The 14,138-nt window shown below is 34.2% G+C and overlaps 1 protein-coding gene and 1 long non-coding RNA gene across 2 annotated transcripts; one reads left to right on the top strand and one right to left on the bottom strand.

The window, feature by feature from the left end:
- The first annotated feature begins 528 nt into the window (after positions 1-528).
- LOC113695522 (metacaspase-9-like) lies at positions 529-1,952 on the top strand. The gene is made up of 2 exons (XM_027214649.2): positions 529-1,030; positions 1,132-1,952. The coding sequence occupies exons 1-2, from the start codon at positions 682-684 to the stop codon at positions 1,731-1,733; spliced, it is 951 nt and encodes a 316-aa protein (XP_027070450.1). The 5' UTR covers positions 529-681; the 3' UTR covers positions 1,734-1,952.
- A 6,513-nt stretch (positions 1,953-8,465) lies between these two features.
- On the bottom strand, positions 8,466-13,918 carry LOC140009175 (uncharacterized). Its single transcript, XR_011816525.1, has 3 exons — positions 13,695-13,918; positions 9,524-9,580; positions 8,466-8,669 (listed from the first exon to the last, which is right to left on the bottom strand). It is a non-coding gene; the product is annotated as an uncharacterized lncRNA (long non-coding RNA).
- Between the last annotated feature and the right edge of the window lie 220 nt (positions 13,919-14,138).

Below are 14,138 nucleotides of genomic sequence, written 5' to 3'. Positions count from 1 at the left end.
TCCTGTGACATATGCTGACAGCATATGACTAAGAAGTTGCTTATCCGCAAAGTGCAGCCATTGCGTACAGGCTTCAATTGGTTTTGCGGATTGGAAGCAGAATTTGACTTCTTAACTCTCAATTCTTTGTTTAATTCGTGTGTTACTTCAAAAATGTGAACAATCCAAACAAAACTTCAATTGTATTAGTATCACACATTTTTTTCCCAAACTAATGTAGAATTTTACCTTCTGGCTTTCTGTATCCCTATTTTAATCAATTATTAAGTCTTGAAGGAATCCCAACATAGCTAATAGAAATAGATAATGAATTTCCACTTTATCCCTACTCTAATGCGAAACTAATTGAGAGTTATGGCAAAACCTTGATTATCTATATAACCAAGTAGAGCTTAAATGAGAAATTAAATCACTTCAAGGATAAGGTACGCTACAATTCAACAAGAAACTTGTATAATTTAAGTGATGCTCGAATAAGAAAGACAAACACTTGCAGGCTAAGTTAGAGCTCAGCAAGAAACCTAAATAGATCTATAATTATCATTTGTTTAACTTTCTTGCATTGCAAAATGGCACCATGTCTATAAATATTGCCTTCCAAATCCAACAAGTATAACACTTCATTTTTAAGAACAAAAAGTACCCAGGTTTTGCATACACAAAGTAAGCTGGCTGAGAAAAATGGACAAAGGAAAGAATAAGTGGGCTGTTTTAGTAGGCTGCAACTATCCAAACACAAAATATGCATTGCATGGATGCATTAATGATGTTCAAGCGATGAGAGATTTGCTCGTTAAGAAGTTTGGATTTGAGCCAAAAAACATTAACCTTTTGACCGATAAACCAGGCAGTTTCATCTTGCCCACTGGTGCCAACATCATGAAGGCACTTAATCGAATCGTTGATCAGGCTCAATCTGGTGATGTCCTATATTTTCACTATAGTGGCCATGGAACACTTGTTGACAAGCCATTCCTTCCATTCTCCAAAGAAGAGGCAATTGTTCCTATTGACTTCAATCTGATCACAAGTAAGTTGTTCCCTTATTGGTCTGTGTTTTTTCAGTATCTTGAAGCTTGGTAATACTAATACGTACATGCAATAATTCGTCAACTTTGTCCAAAACTGCAGATGTGGACTTTAGACATCTGGTGAATAAGTTGCCAAAAGGAGTAACTTTCACTGTCCTTTCTGATTCTTGCCACAGTGGAGGCCTCATTGACAAAGAAAAGGAACAAATTGGACCTTCCAATAATCATCTACACGGGGATTCTTCTATTTCCTGCAGCAAGCCTAAGGCCATACCTTATGAATCTGTACTGACACATCTCTCATCTTTGTCAAACATAAACACCACTGATATTGGAACTCATTTGTTGGAAGTCTTTGGAGCAGATGCAAGTCTTAGGTTCCGCTTACCTCATGTCGAGCTAGAGTTCTATAAGGCACTGAAGCAGGATGAAGGAATTCTGCTTAGTGGATGCCAAGCAGATGAAACTTCAGCTGACGTAATTTCTGAGAAGGGGGAGGCCTTTGGAGCATTTAGTAATGCAGTTCAACAAGTTTTTAAGGAGCATTCAGGACCTCTGACCAACACAGAGGTGGTTTCCATGGCCAGAAAGGTTTTAGCTAACCAACAGTTTGAGCAACATCCATGTCTTTATTGCAGTGATGAAAATGCAGCGGCTACTTTCTTATCCCAATCTGCAACTGCTGCAAGCTCAAGTAACTGAGTGACCGTCTGTTTTTTGTTCTCAGCTTGTCTCCGGACAATGAAAGAAGACATGTATTACAAATAAATTGCTTCATCCTTGTACCAATTTGACTTGTGCTTTTGCAAGTTTCTAGTGGAAGACCATAAAAGAATTCTGACTAAAAGGAGGCTTACAGTAACAAAAAGTCGATTCCACTATACTAGATAATATTATAGTTGAAACTGACAATCTTTTTCATACCAATTTGCTCAATTTATAGTGGTAATAAACTTAACGATATCTCAAAAATCTGATCATTCTTTCTCCTAGATAAACTTATCTTTGATTGATTTTTATGGCTCCTCATGTTATTACTTTGTTGATAGAATATTAATTTCTTCTTGCAATCATATAGTATAACATTGAACCGTGGGTGTAATTTTTATACTTCCATGTGTAGTATTGTACTGTAGGTGTAATCTTTGTACTTCTTTCACTCTGTGCCTAGAAAAAATGCTCCAACCTTTATTCCATCAACGTTTACAACCATCATTTTTAGTAACAAAGATTTTAACTTTCACTTTTCGATTTTATACAGTAAAAGAGCTTATGTGGGACTCTTTTATCTTCAAATTCGCCTCCCCCATTTCCAAATCTTGGCTCTACCTTTATTTGAAGATGCTTATGCTCTCAAACTCAACTTCATAGCAACATGTTTATGATGGATGAAGGATGAATTGTTGTGCAGTAGGACATTTTATTTTTCAAACCACAAAGAAAAAGTGGGAAAAGGAAGCTAGTTTAGTTCCCAAACTAAACATTTGAACAATGTATGTAGGCAAAAACTTAGCAAACTGAAAAACCAAAGAAACTAATATGCGCCGTAATTGAGTAAGGGAATCCAAACCATCCATCTAAGGTCACTTAAGTACACGATTTAAACCCCGAGGACGACAGGTTGTGTATGTATTTTATGAATGCTCGCACTCCATATCATTTGTTTAAAGACCTATTAAACACTTCTGAAAGTTCAAGGACCAAATAGGATCATTAATATGTAAGAATTGACTCTCTGAAAAAAGGCAATTATGACCCATATGATTGATTCTAAAGTGATTGATATTATGAGTAATTGATTGACATTTTTTCAATAATTAATTAGTATCTCCCATTTGTTAGTGATTGATTGGTAGCTACTAATTGATATCTTATTCAATCAATTAATCAATTAAATTAATCAATTAGTCAGAAAATATTATTTTCAATTATGAATTATGACAATATTCCTTGATGGAAAGAAACACTAGCAATTTTGGTTTTTGCTAGTAAGGGTCCATAGCATAACTTATAAATAGCCCATGGTATTCCATCAACAATACACACTCTGGTTAAGCGTAGACTAGAAGATCCTTACTTTAAATTCTTCTTCTACTTATCTCTTCTTCTACACATTTACGTACTTTCTTTGTTAGTATAGAGAAGAAGAAGGCAAGAAGGTAAGGACCTGTAAGGATTTAATCTCTATTCAACAACAATGGCGAGAGGTAAAACATTTAAATTTTCGCTACTTAGTACAACTTGTACCTATTTGGTTGAATATGTAGTATCAGAACCACCCTCTATCCATGTTGTTTAACATGTAACTTCATGGCTTGTCAGCAATCTGATAAAAGTTGCATAGATTCATAGAATGAATCAAATCCAATTTGTCATGGACTTATGTTTCCATTATCTCAATGATTGAGAATCAACAGCTAATCCCATGTATATGTATTATTCTTGTGATGATTTATTTGGCCATGCAATTCGTTCGGGTTTGTTTAATCCGATATGACTTGCTAATAATTTAAATGTTTCTTAGACTCACATTTTTTATTGTGGGTGTAATATGTATTGGCACACATCATGATTAATTGTTGTTATCAATGTATTGTAACAATCTAAGAAACATATATGTAGTTGGACTTTGGCCATCCATATGTAGTTATTAACTTCTCACTTGTGGTTATAGTGGGTATTTATCAAGACAATTTGGTATGATTCATATGATTAAGTGCATACATATATAGTTAGTATGACATTTGATCAACAAAAACATTATGTAACATTCGTTTGGTTATGCTTGTATATGACAACATAACTGTTTATGTCTTGCATGAATTACGGTTAGTATACTTATGCCTTTTGACTTTGGATCATCTATACTAAAATAGCATAAAGGTTGAACTTTGCCTTTGGTGCACTTTATGTTTATATGAGTTCTATTTAACAACTTTGAAATTGTGATCAATAATTGGCATCAACAGTTTGTTTATTTGTTGCACCTTCGCCTAGTTATTTAAAAGTAGAAATTGTGACATCTTTCAACCTTTCATTTATCACTTGTAAATTATTTAGATGTTATCATAAAGATCATTGCATCTTGTATTTAAGAGTGGTCACAATATCTTATATACTTGATGCTTAGAATTTATTCACATGAATGTCAAGTGATTATACGAATAACAACTAATTAAGTAAACAATTAATTTGTTAAAATTATCACTTAGCCCACAGGAAAGTGGTAGTTTTAATAAGATTAGTTGAAATAAGATGGTAAATTTAACATTGTGTTGAGAGATTTTCCTAGGTCCACAGGTATGGAAATTTTCTATTTTTAAATTTTTAATTTACCAGTCTTATTATAAATAAAATAAATTCAATACATGTTTGGTAGTCTCTACCCGTAGGAAGGTTTGAATTTATTATTTGAGTTAACATTGGTTAATTCAACCTTTATGTCTTAAATTTTATAGCAATAATGTATGTTTATTCTTGAAAGTTGCAGTTTTTTCTACCCCTAATTCTTTTTAGGATTCATCTCGTATTCCAATGCTATTCAGTGAAAACTACGCAGAATGGAAGGACAAGATTCTTCTGACTTTGGGATACATGGATCTTGATTGTGATAATGAACCACCATTCCCACGGATCCTAGTTCATCAAATGAAAAGGCTACTTATAAGCGGTGGGAGCGATCTAATCGCTTAAGTTTGATGCTCATTAAGTCGCATGTCAGTCAAAGCATTAGGTATTCAATTCCTGATTGTGACTGAATCAAAATTTACATGCAGGCAATAGATGAATAATGTGTAAGTTTTGACAAGGCTTTGGCTAGCACCCTTTTGAAGAAATTTGCAAGCATGACACTTGATAAAAGTAGGAGTAAACGCAAGCACATTATGGAAATGAGGGATATTGCTGCTACTGTCATTCCTTGTGCATTTCATTCTCAACTCTCTACCATAGTAATATACTCCATTTAAGATCTCGTATAAACACACATAAAGAAGAATGGTCAATTAATGAACGCTTGACCATGTGTGTTCAAGAGGAGGAGAGGTTGAAACGTGGACACTAGAGAGCGTTCATCTTGTGACTCATGATAAAGGAAAAGCAAAGAAAGGAAAACGCAAGAGTGTTCCTATGAAGAAAGATGGCAATAAAGACAAATGCAATTTTTGTAAAAAGAAATGGCACTGAAAGAAAGATTGTTTCAAATACAAGAAGTGGCTCAAAAAAAAAGGTAATCTCACCTTTGTGTATTATGAATCTAATTTCACTAAAATTTCTGATAATATTTGGTGGATTGATTGTGGTTCTACAATTCACATTTCCAAAATCATTCAAGGCTTTCTAAATCTAAGGAAGCCGCTGGGAAGTGAATAAAACATCTATCCTGGAAACTGGATGTGTTCAATTGTTGAAGGTGTGGGGGACCTATAGACTCATTTTAAAGGCCGGTTTCCTATTAGATCTTGAAAATACCTTTTATGTTTCATCTTTTTCTAGAAATTTAATCTCTCTTTCTAGACTATCTATTGTTGGATATGATTCCAATTCTCATCTTTTAACTATGAATCTTTTGAAAAATAATAAATTTATTGGTTTTGCCAATTTAGATGGAATGTTATTTAAACTTGAGTTAGATCCCACATATGAATATAGCCTTTGAACTATGCATGGTGCTAGTACTAAATGCAGTGTTATCAATGAGAACTCTCTAAAACTTTGGCATAGGTGATTGGGACACATATCCATTGATAGAATCAAAAGATAAGTGAATGATAGAGTCCTAAAGACTTTAGACTTCACTGATCTTGGTACATGTGTACACTTGCCTCTTTTAGAGACAATTATGATCCATATGATTGATTCTAAAGTGATTGACATCTTGATTAAATAGACATTTTTTCAATAATTAATTAGTATCTCTTATTTGTTAATGATCAATTGGTATCTTCTGTTAATTGATATCTTATTTAATCAATTAATCCATCAAATCAATGAATTAGTCAGAAAATGTTATTTGCAGTTATGAATTATGGCAATATTTCCTTGATGGAAGGAAATCCCAGGGATTTTAGTATGTGCCTCTAACCTATAAATAGCTTAGGTATTCCATCAACAACACACACTTTGATTAGGCATAGGTTAAAAGATCCTTACTCTAAATTCTCCTTCTACTTATCTCTTTTTCTGCACATTTACATACTTTCTTTGTTAGTATAGAGAATAAGAAGGTAAGAAGACAAGGAGTTGCAAGGATTTAATCTCTATTCAACAATAATGGCTCGAGATATATCATTTTAATTTCCACTGTTTAGTACAACTTATTTGTACCTATTTGGTTTAACATAATAAAGCTAAATAGACTAATAGAGTAATTTTCCAAGGTATAAATAGTTGAAAATGTAAATAAAACTATATAAGAATGATAAATTATTTACTGATTTCGATCTAAATTATGCCTAGAAGCGCAAAAAGAAAAAAAACTCATACTTTAGACAATTTTTTCTTTTTTTTTTTTGGAATGATAGAGATTTTATTGATAAACTATAACTTTATAGTATTTGGGCAATGGCACAAGATTCTAGACAAATTGTGCATTTAGGAGCAAAGAAGTAGGATAAATTCATTCCTCATCACAAACTATGCTTAAAGCATATAGACTAAGCTTAGTACATAAATTTATATTGTTGGTATTATCTAAACAACAAAAGCACATAAGAAACAACTTTGCAAGAGCCTTGACGTCTTCAACTAGTGTTGTCAATTTGATGTCTTCGGTTACACCCAATTGGATTAGAGAAATCAACTGTTTGCTTTTGACATGAGCCTTGATTCTCTCCTTCACCGTTGAGCTAATCCCTTAACTGGTTAATGTGACTGTTGAGCTATAGATAGTAGAAATATCAAAAAAAAAAACTTGGGGCCCATTGGAACTTGGTAGAAGAGGTGTGAAGATCTATAAGCAAATGTAGCATGTAGTACAATCAAACATTGATGCCATGATACAATCTAGTTTTCAGGCTATGATGTGTGCACGGATAATGGGCTGGATGGCGACCTTGACTCAAGCCGGAATGTTGATCCAATGAGAGTTCCACTGGGTCCTATTACACGTGCAAGGGCACAGAGATTCAAATAGTCACTTCAAACCCTTGTTCGAATGTCCAAGACCAACAAGGTGTTTATAGAAACATTGAAGGCTTGAAGGATGTTAATCAAGTTATCTACACTTTGATCCAAGCTGATAATTAGCGTGGGCAAAAAACTTGAGCTTATAAAGCGTGCTCGCGCCTTACAAACGACTTTGCTGAGAAGAATTTGTTAGTGGGCAGACGACTTGTCCTTATAAAGCGTGCCCACGCCTTACAAACGAACGTCGTTCGTTGACTTGGCCGCTTATTTGTTATTATTAGTCGTGGTTTAGTAGTTATTTTATTGGTCATTTGTGTTAAATAAGCCAGCCCACTTATGAGGAAGTGTGGCCCAAACTCATGTCCTAAATTAGGTAGGTTTAGTAGTCCACCAATCCGTGTTCCAAACGGATTTGGCTCTTAGTATTCTAGCCTATAAAAAGGCATATCATGTACTAGTTAAGGGTACGTATTTTTTAGAATAAAAACTATTTCGTTTGTCTCTTCAAACCGAGAGCAATCCTCTTACTTGCGTGGCAAGGGTTTCTTAATCAATCTCGCATATCGTCCTTGATTGTTCAAACCAATCTATCTACTTGAGTAACCACCTCAATTAGAGTCGCTGTTCTACTACCTTTTATCTAGTTGAGTCATCCTTCTTGATTCCAGGTTCTACCAATACAAACGATTGATAATCCGTCAAGATCCTTGGGCGAATCGTGCTACGGGTCTCGGAACAAGTTGACCGAGGAACGTATCAGGCTAGGACCGGATCCACAGGTCGAACCAGTTGGATCAAAAACTAGCCAAACATCGGGTCTGAGTCTCATCATAACTTGGATGTTAATACCTCGATCAAAATTGAGTTTTGACCGTAGTTGACCTCAAACTGGTATAACTAGTCAAAATTTGATTTTTTTCATTTTTCTTTTTCTGGTCAAATGTTTTTCCTTTTTGACTTATTTTGAACTTTTGACCAGGGGTGTTGATCGAGTTTCGAGTGCGATTATCTATTACACATGAGAGAATTGCTTTGTACTTCCTTTGATAACCAATTTTTATGAGTGTTTTATGCTAACAAAAGTCCTTTATTATTATTTTATATGATTTTCTTGCTTATTTTTAACTAGTTTTTTTGTCCTATTTCGAAATTTGTTTCCTAGATTACACTTTGATAAAAAGTCCCTCACTTAATCATATGGCTTTTGTTGATGATCTTGTCATATTGACAGCAGACACTGCAACGTCATTCCACTTGATCAAAAATACTTTGGAGGAATTTCAGATTTATCCGGATTAAAGCCCAATCTACAGAAGTGTCAAGTATTTTGTGCTGGAGTTGATGAAATCATGTAGTAAAATTTTTGTTCCTTGATTCAAATTCCAACAGGTTCTCTACCAGTTAGATACCTTGGATTACCAGCTCCAGAAGCATTTAATCACCAAAAATTATCTACACAGCTCCAACTCCCAAGTAAACTCCTATACTTCCGGTGTATACCTGACACAAAATCTGTAGAAAACATTTTAAAAGGACAGTGAGCTAGAGGTTCAGTAAGCCATGATGTGTGTGAGCATGGTTTCATAAATAATTTTCAAACTCGAAGATAAATATTCCAAAAAAAAAGATCTGTACGTATTCTCAATACTACTATGCATAGTATTACAATAAGTTTTTCCAAAAAATAAACACCCATAATTCACTTAGTATATATGAATAGACTAATCTACCAGAAGTGACACAATTCAGTATTTTGCATGATAATGGTGTTAAACACCAGTAGACGTAACAGTAACAAGCCACAACCTCCTTATCACAACATGTACTCTTGATCCCAAACACAACCTCCTAAGGCCTTGTTTGGATTGCATTTTCTTGAATTTTTTGTAGAAAAATTACTGTAACGATTTGATGTATGTGAGGAAAAAAAATAATACGAAAATGTGATTACGAAAAATGACGCAATTTTTTGGCCGAAAATGGCTATCCAAACAGGGCCCAAGCATGTTAGTTTGTATCACTTTTAGTAAATGCACACATCAGTCTTGGCCCAAGCGTATAGAAGCCCCAATGTACCTATGTGACGGGTTGCTTTGTTAAGATAGCCAAAACCAATCGACCAGGTCCATTACCGACTCATAGCATTTTAACTAAACTTGACATAGGCCCTAGTAACAGTAACAATCATTAATGGTATCATGTTAAACAATAATCATCGCAACCAGAGTATAAAGCAAATTTAAACACCAATTTAGTAACAAGTGAACAATATTCCAGATGCACAGAAATTTCAGCACCAAAAACACGCATTTGGCAGTATAATAATAATATTTTATTTTTGAAAAACTGAGTATTGGGACACTCACACTTCGGTTGCTCCTTTTCTTTTTACTGTTATTCCTCTATGTTTGCTCAGGTACAACCTACCACAACATGAATTAGAGTTCAATTTCAAAAAACAAGTCCTAAAACCCAAGTCAAGCTTAGATTCCTTGATTAGGATCAAAACCTACTTGAAAATAACTGAAAACAAAGTACCATTAAACCATGAGCAATTCAACTACAAGTAGAGTTGATTTTCAGCTGATTTTAGAGCTGCACCAAATTCTTTATATATAGAACTAGTGCCAAAAATTTACACTAACAAGAAGCTCTATAAATCTAGTTTATAAAGCAACAAATGGTGGTCAACTCTAACTTTTCTACACCAAGTTATGACCTATTTCCCAAGACTGCTCGAGGATGACTGTAAAAGCTGCAGCTATTGTAATACTCAAATAAACTAACTCACGCTATAGTTGTCAAAAAACCATAAAATAAGTGCCATTAGAAACTAGACTCAAGGTACTACAAATCTCTAGAGACATCGTTCTACGATTCAGACCATAAGTGGGTCTAAATCCAGTCACATGTCAATACAGTTTCCTATCATAACCTGTGCAGAGTTTTATTTTCAGCTAAGTTGTTCGAATTTTCTAGCATTTATGGACAGTGAACCAGAGCTAGATTTTTATACCCTTGGAAAGCTCTTCCAGTTTATTTTCAAATGCAATTGACGGTTCTTAATTCTGACTTTTTTATACCATGTTATAACCAATTTTCCACAACTGGTCAAAGCTGACTGAAACCGCTGCGGCTACGGTTCTGAATGCTATGTCTTGTTCATGAATTTCATAGTTCTATTTCACTTAGAATTCCAACAGTTTCCATCAAAAACTCGTATAAAAACACCTATGTAGGTAGTATACCAATTACTTGGCAAATTAGTGAAAATTTCTCACCTCATGTGGAACATCTCCTTATGGTTCCGAAGCTACCCGCCGCTCCATTCCAGGACTATTTTTAGTTATTTTGGATATAAACTGGGTTCAATATATGAGGAGCAAGACCAACATATTGATACTGGTTTATAGTGCCTAGTTTTACAAACATCAAATGGTAATTAAATTTGAGTTGTCTACGTCAAGTTAGAGATGATTTTCTTAAACTGCATATGGCTGATTATAACTTCTGCAGTCACGGGTTTCCAATTCTAAAGGTGTTTCACGAATTCCCCAGCTCTATTCCACTCAATAATCCCCTGTTTCTCACCACAAAGTGCATATAAACACTAATAAAGAAGATACTACATTCACATGACAAGTAAGAGAAAAGCTTCTCACCTTAGACCTCAATTCATGACAAGTAAGAGAAAAAATTCTTTTCTCGTAACTCTAGGTGCAAATCTCTGAGCTTTCCTCTTGTCACAGCTGCAATAAGAAGGTCAAGAATACCGCCATGTTCCTACTTTCTTTCCTCCTTTTCCTTAGCTCTCCTCTTGCCTTACTCTAGTCTCTTGGGTGTCTTTCTTTTCTTGCCCCCGAAAATTTTGGAAGAAATGCAAAAGTGGAACGAAGTGAAGGAGCAAAATGTGTCATTTGAAGAAGAGTAAAAAACGTGGGGAGCTACCATCATTGTCCACTACTAGCATTTGATCTATTTTTTATCTCCAACTAGTTCCTGAAGAATAAAAAGTGTATAGTTTAAGGACTTCTAGTCATTTTAGACATAAATCCAGATGCAACCGAATGGGCATTTTTGTCTAACAATAATCGAAAGTATCAAGAACTTAATCAAAAGCATCGAAGGCAAGAGTAAGTAGAAATTCTGAAAAAAAAAACTGTTAATTTTCCTTAAACTTTTCATCAAATTTTTCCATAAAATTTCCAAATTCATTGATTTCATACTTGAGAGGGACATGAAAAATCCGATGAAACTTTGACCACTTATGTATGAAATCAATGAATTTAGAAGTTTTGTAGAGAAAATCTGACGAAGAGTTTTAGAAAAATGAAGGGTTTTCTCTTTTCAAGACTTCTATTCCTACTCTTGATGTTTTTCAATTAAGTTTTCAATACTTTTGATTATGGTCGGACAAAAATGTCCTTGGATTCCGATAGAATTTATGTTTAAAATGGTCAAAAGTCCTTAAATTATACACTTTTAATTGTTCAGGAGTCAGTTGGAGATAAAAAAAATAGATCAGGGGCTAAAAATGGACAACGATGATAGTTTAGGAGCTCCCCAAGTTTTTTATTTAAAAAGAAAGCAAATGCTGGATTTCTCTGTAGATGGTTCAAGAAACACTTCTTGCTTCGTTATTGTTACTTATTTATATTCAATTTTGGTCCCTAAATTTTGAGGCAGCTATAGATGAAATGCTCAAAAAGAAATCTAAGTTTATGGATTAACCCCACAAGTTGGTCCAAACATGCAATTAATTCTAGTTAAGAACACTAAAGTTCTCAACTCTCTATTTTTTTTCCTACCCAAAATTAGTTTGAAAGTAATCCCACGTAGGCAAACTCATAGATTATAAAATCTTGAAAATCGGACTTGTCACAAGGAGTCATTATGGCGCAAGGTTAGCTGGAAGGATATTTGTAAGCCAACAAAGGAAGGTGATTTGGGTATACATGGTTTAGCACTTTGGAACCATTGTCTTGTGATCAAGCAGATTTGGAATATTTGCATAAAGAAGGAGAATCTTTGGTTCAAATGGATACACACATATCACCTCAAACATAATTCAATTTGAGGAGTAAAGGCTCCACTGGACTATTCTTGGGCTTGGAGGATGATCCTCAAATTGAGACCTCTAGCCCAACCTTATATCAAGTAGGTGATAGGGAATGGATTGGCAACAAATTTCTGGTTTGATCAGTGGCACCCCATAAGTCCTTTGTATCATCACTTCTCTAAGATGCTTCTTTTGGCCTTTGGCATAACTAAAATTGATGCTGTTGCTAAGTGTGCTCAGGGACTGGATTGGAGATGGCCATGTGGAAGGAAATTGAATGCTAAAATAAGAAGATTACTTCTAGTGAGTTAGTTCCTAACCCAAATATGGGGCATGCTATAGTATAGCTTCCAAGTAACACAGGGAATTACACAATAAAGTCAGCATTAAAAGCAATTAGGTCTCTACTTCTATTGAAATATTGGGGCATAATCTAGTACAAAGGATAAATTCCTAGGTTCTCATTCATTCGGTGGTTATTGTGCAAACCAAGACTTTACACAAAGGATATAATGAGCAAATGGGGTTGCTTAAGTGGGAGTAGTGAATGTATGCTATGTGGCGATTGACCCTTATTCTTTACTTGAAAAATATCAGTTGCAGTCTGGATCAAGATTCAGAAGACGTGCTCAGTGTTTAGGGGATCTCATCCATGGTCAGAAGAGGTACCCTAGTTAAGTGAACATTGGAAGGAATCTTCATTTATGTGCAGATTTCATAAATTGGCCCTGGCTACTTCAGTATACTACTTGCGGAGAACCAGAAACTTGGTGCTATTTCAGAATGTCAGTGTATATCCTATGGTTATTGTATAGCATACCATTGACACTATTCATCATATTGGAGCTTCATGAAGGGGTGTACCGAAAACGTATGAAAATTGGAAATTGATTGTTGAATGGGCAATTTCCCTGAAATGTTTTGACAGTAGGTAGGAGAGTGTAAAGCAAATGTATACTATACATAAATAGTGAATAACTAATGTATAGATAACTTCTACTGTATTGTGCAAGCTACAACACTCTATCAATAAAATTTGACCTTTGCTCGAAAAAAAAGTCCCTTACCTACAACCATGTTTTTAGCTGGTTCATATATCACAATCCAAATAAAAAATAGGGGTAATTTCTAACTAAGCAAAAATTTTTCAGTCACTGTTTTTATCAATAAGTTTATATCTGAATTATTTTTTTGATTCTTTACTAACATTTTCAAAATTTTAAGTCTCTTAGACATAAAAGTCTCTTTCTCACTATTTATCACTGGTACAGGTACTTTTAGACATAAGATTAACTCAGAGGCCTTCTAGAATTAATCTATAACTTCAGTCTAAATGGATTTAAATAAAAGTAGAAAAAACTTTGGACAAGTTTTAGATGTTGGATTATAACAATTTAATATAACATAAAATCAGAGATATTATGATGAAGCAAAATAAATTATTAATGATGAACATTTTCATCAATTGAGATACTTACAAGATTGATGAACTTCGTATTATTGTTGAAGACTTAAAGTCTCTAGACTGGAGATGATATGCTAATCTGCTATAGTTCTAATAGGATACAATTCTAAAGAAACTGAAGGAAGAAACAAGAGATGTTTTTCTATTCTAATAATCCAAAAGTAGTTTGAATTATTGCCTAAGAATTGCCGCCTTGAGAGTTGAGACTTAGAGAGATGTCTTGGAGTCTTGGACAGAAGTTTTCTTCACTTCTAAGGATGTGTTCTTTTTTCTTGGCTTTAAAATCATTTTATAGTAATTAGAATCTCTTATAGCTTATTACTATTTCATATCTATCTGATGCTAGCTGATTCATTACTCCACTTTGACAACGTATTCAATATTTGCTAGTGCTGACTGATTCATTTTGACAAGGTATCCGATGAATTTCTTACAATAGTCATTTAAAATATTCTAT

Source organism: Coffea arabica, chromosome 6e (genome assembly GCF_036785885.1).
Source record: "Coffea arabica cultivar ET-39 chromosome 6e, Coffea Arabica ET-39 HiFi, whole genome shotgun sequence".
NCBI classification, from domain to species: Eukaryota; Viridiplantae; Streptophyta; class Magnoliopsida; order Gentianales; family Rubiaceae; genus Coffea; species Coffea arabica.
The sequence above is the reverse complement of the archived record's forward strand: the minus strand, read 5'-3'. Positions and strand labels throughout refer to the sequence as shown.

Excerpts from the sequence above, each read along its gene's own strand:
- LOC113695522 (XM_027214649.2), top strand. The coding sequence starts at position 682 with ATGGACAAAGGAAAGAATAAGTGGGCTGTTTTAGTAGGCTGCAACTAT. Across the intron at positions 1,031-1,131 it reads TGACTTCAATCTGATCACAA|ATGTGGACTTTAGACATCTG; the intron begins GTAAGTTGTTCC and ends CCAAAACTGCAG.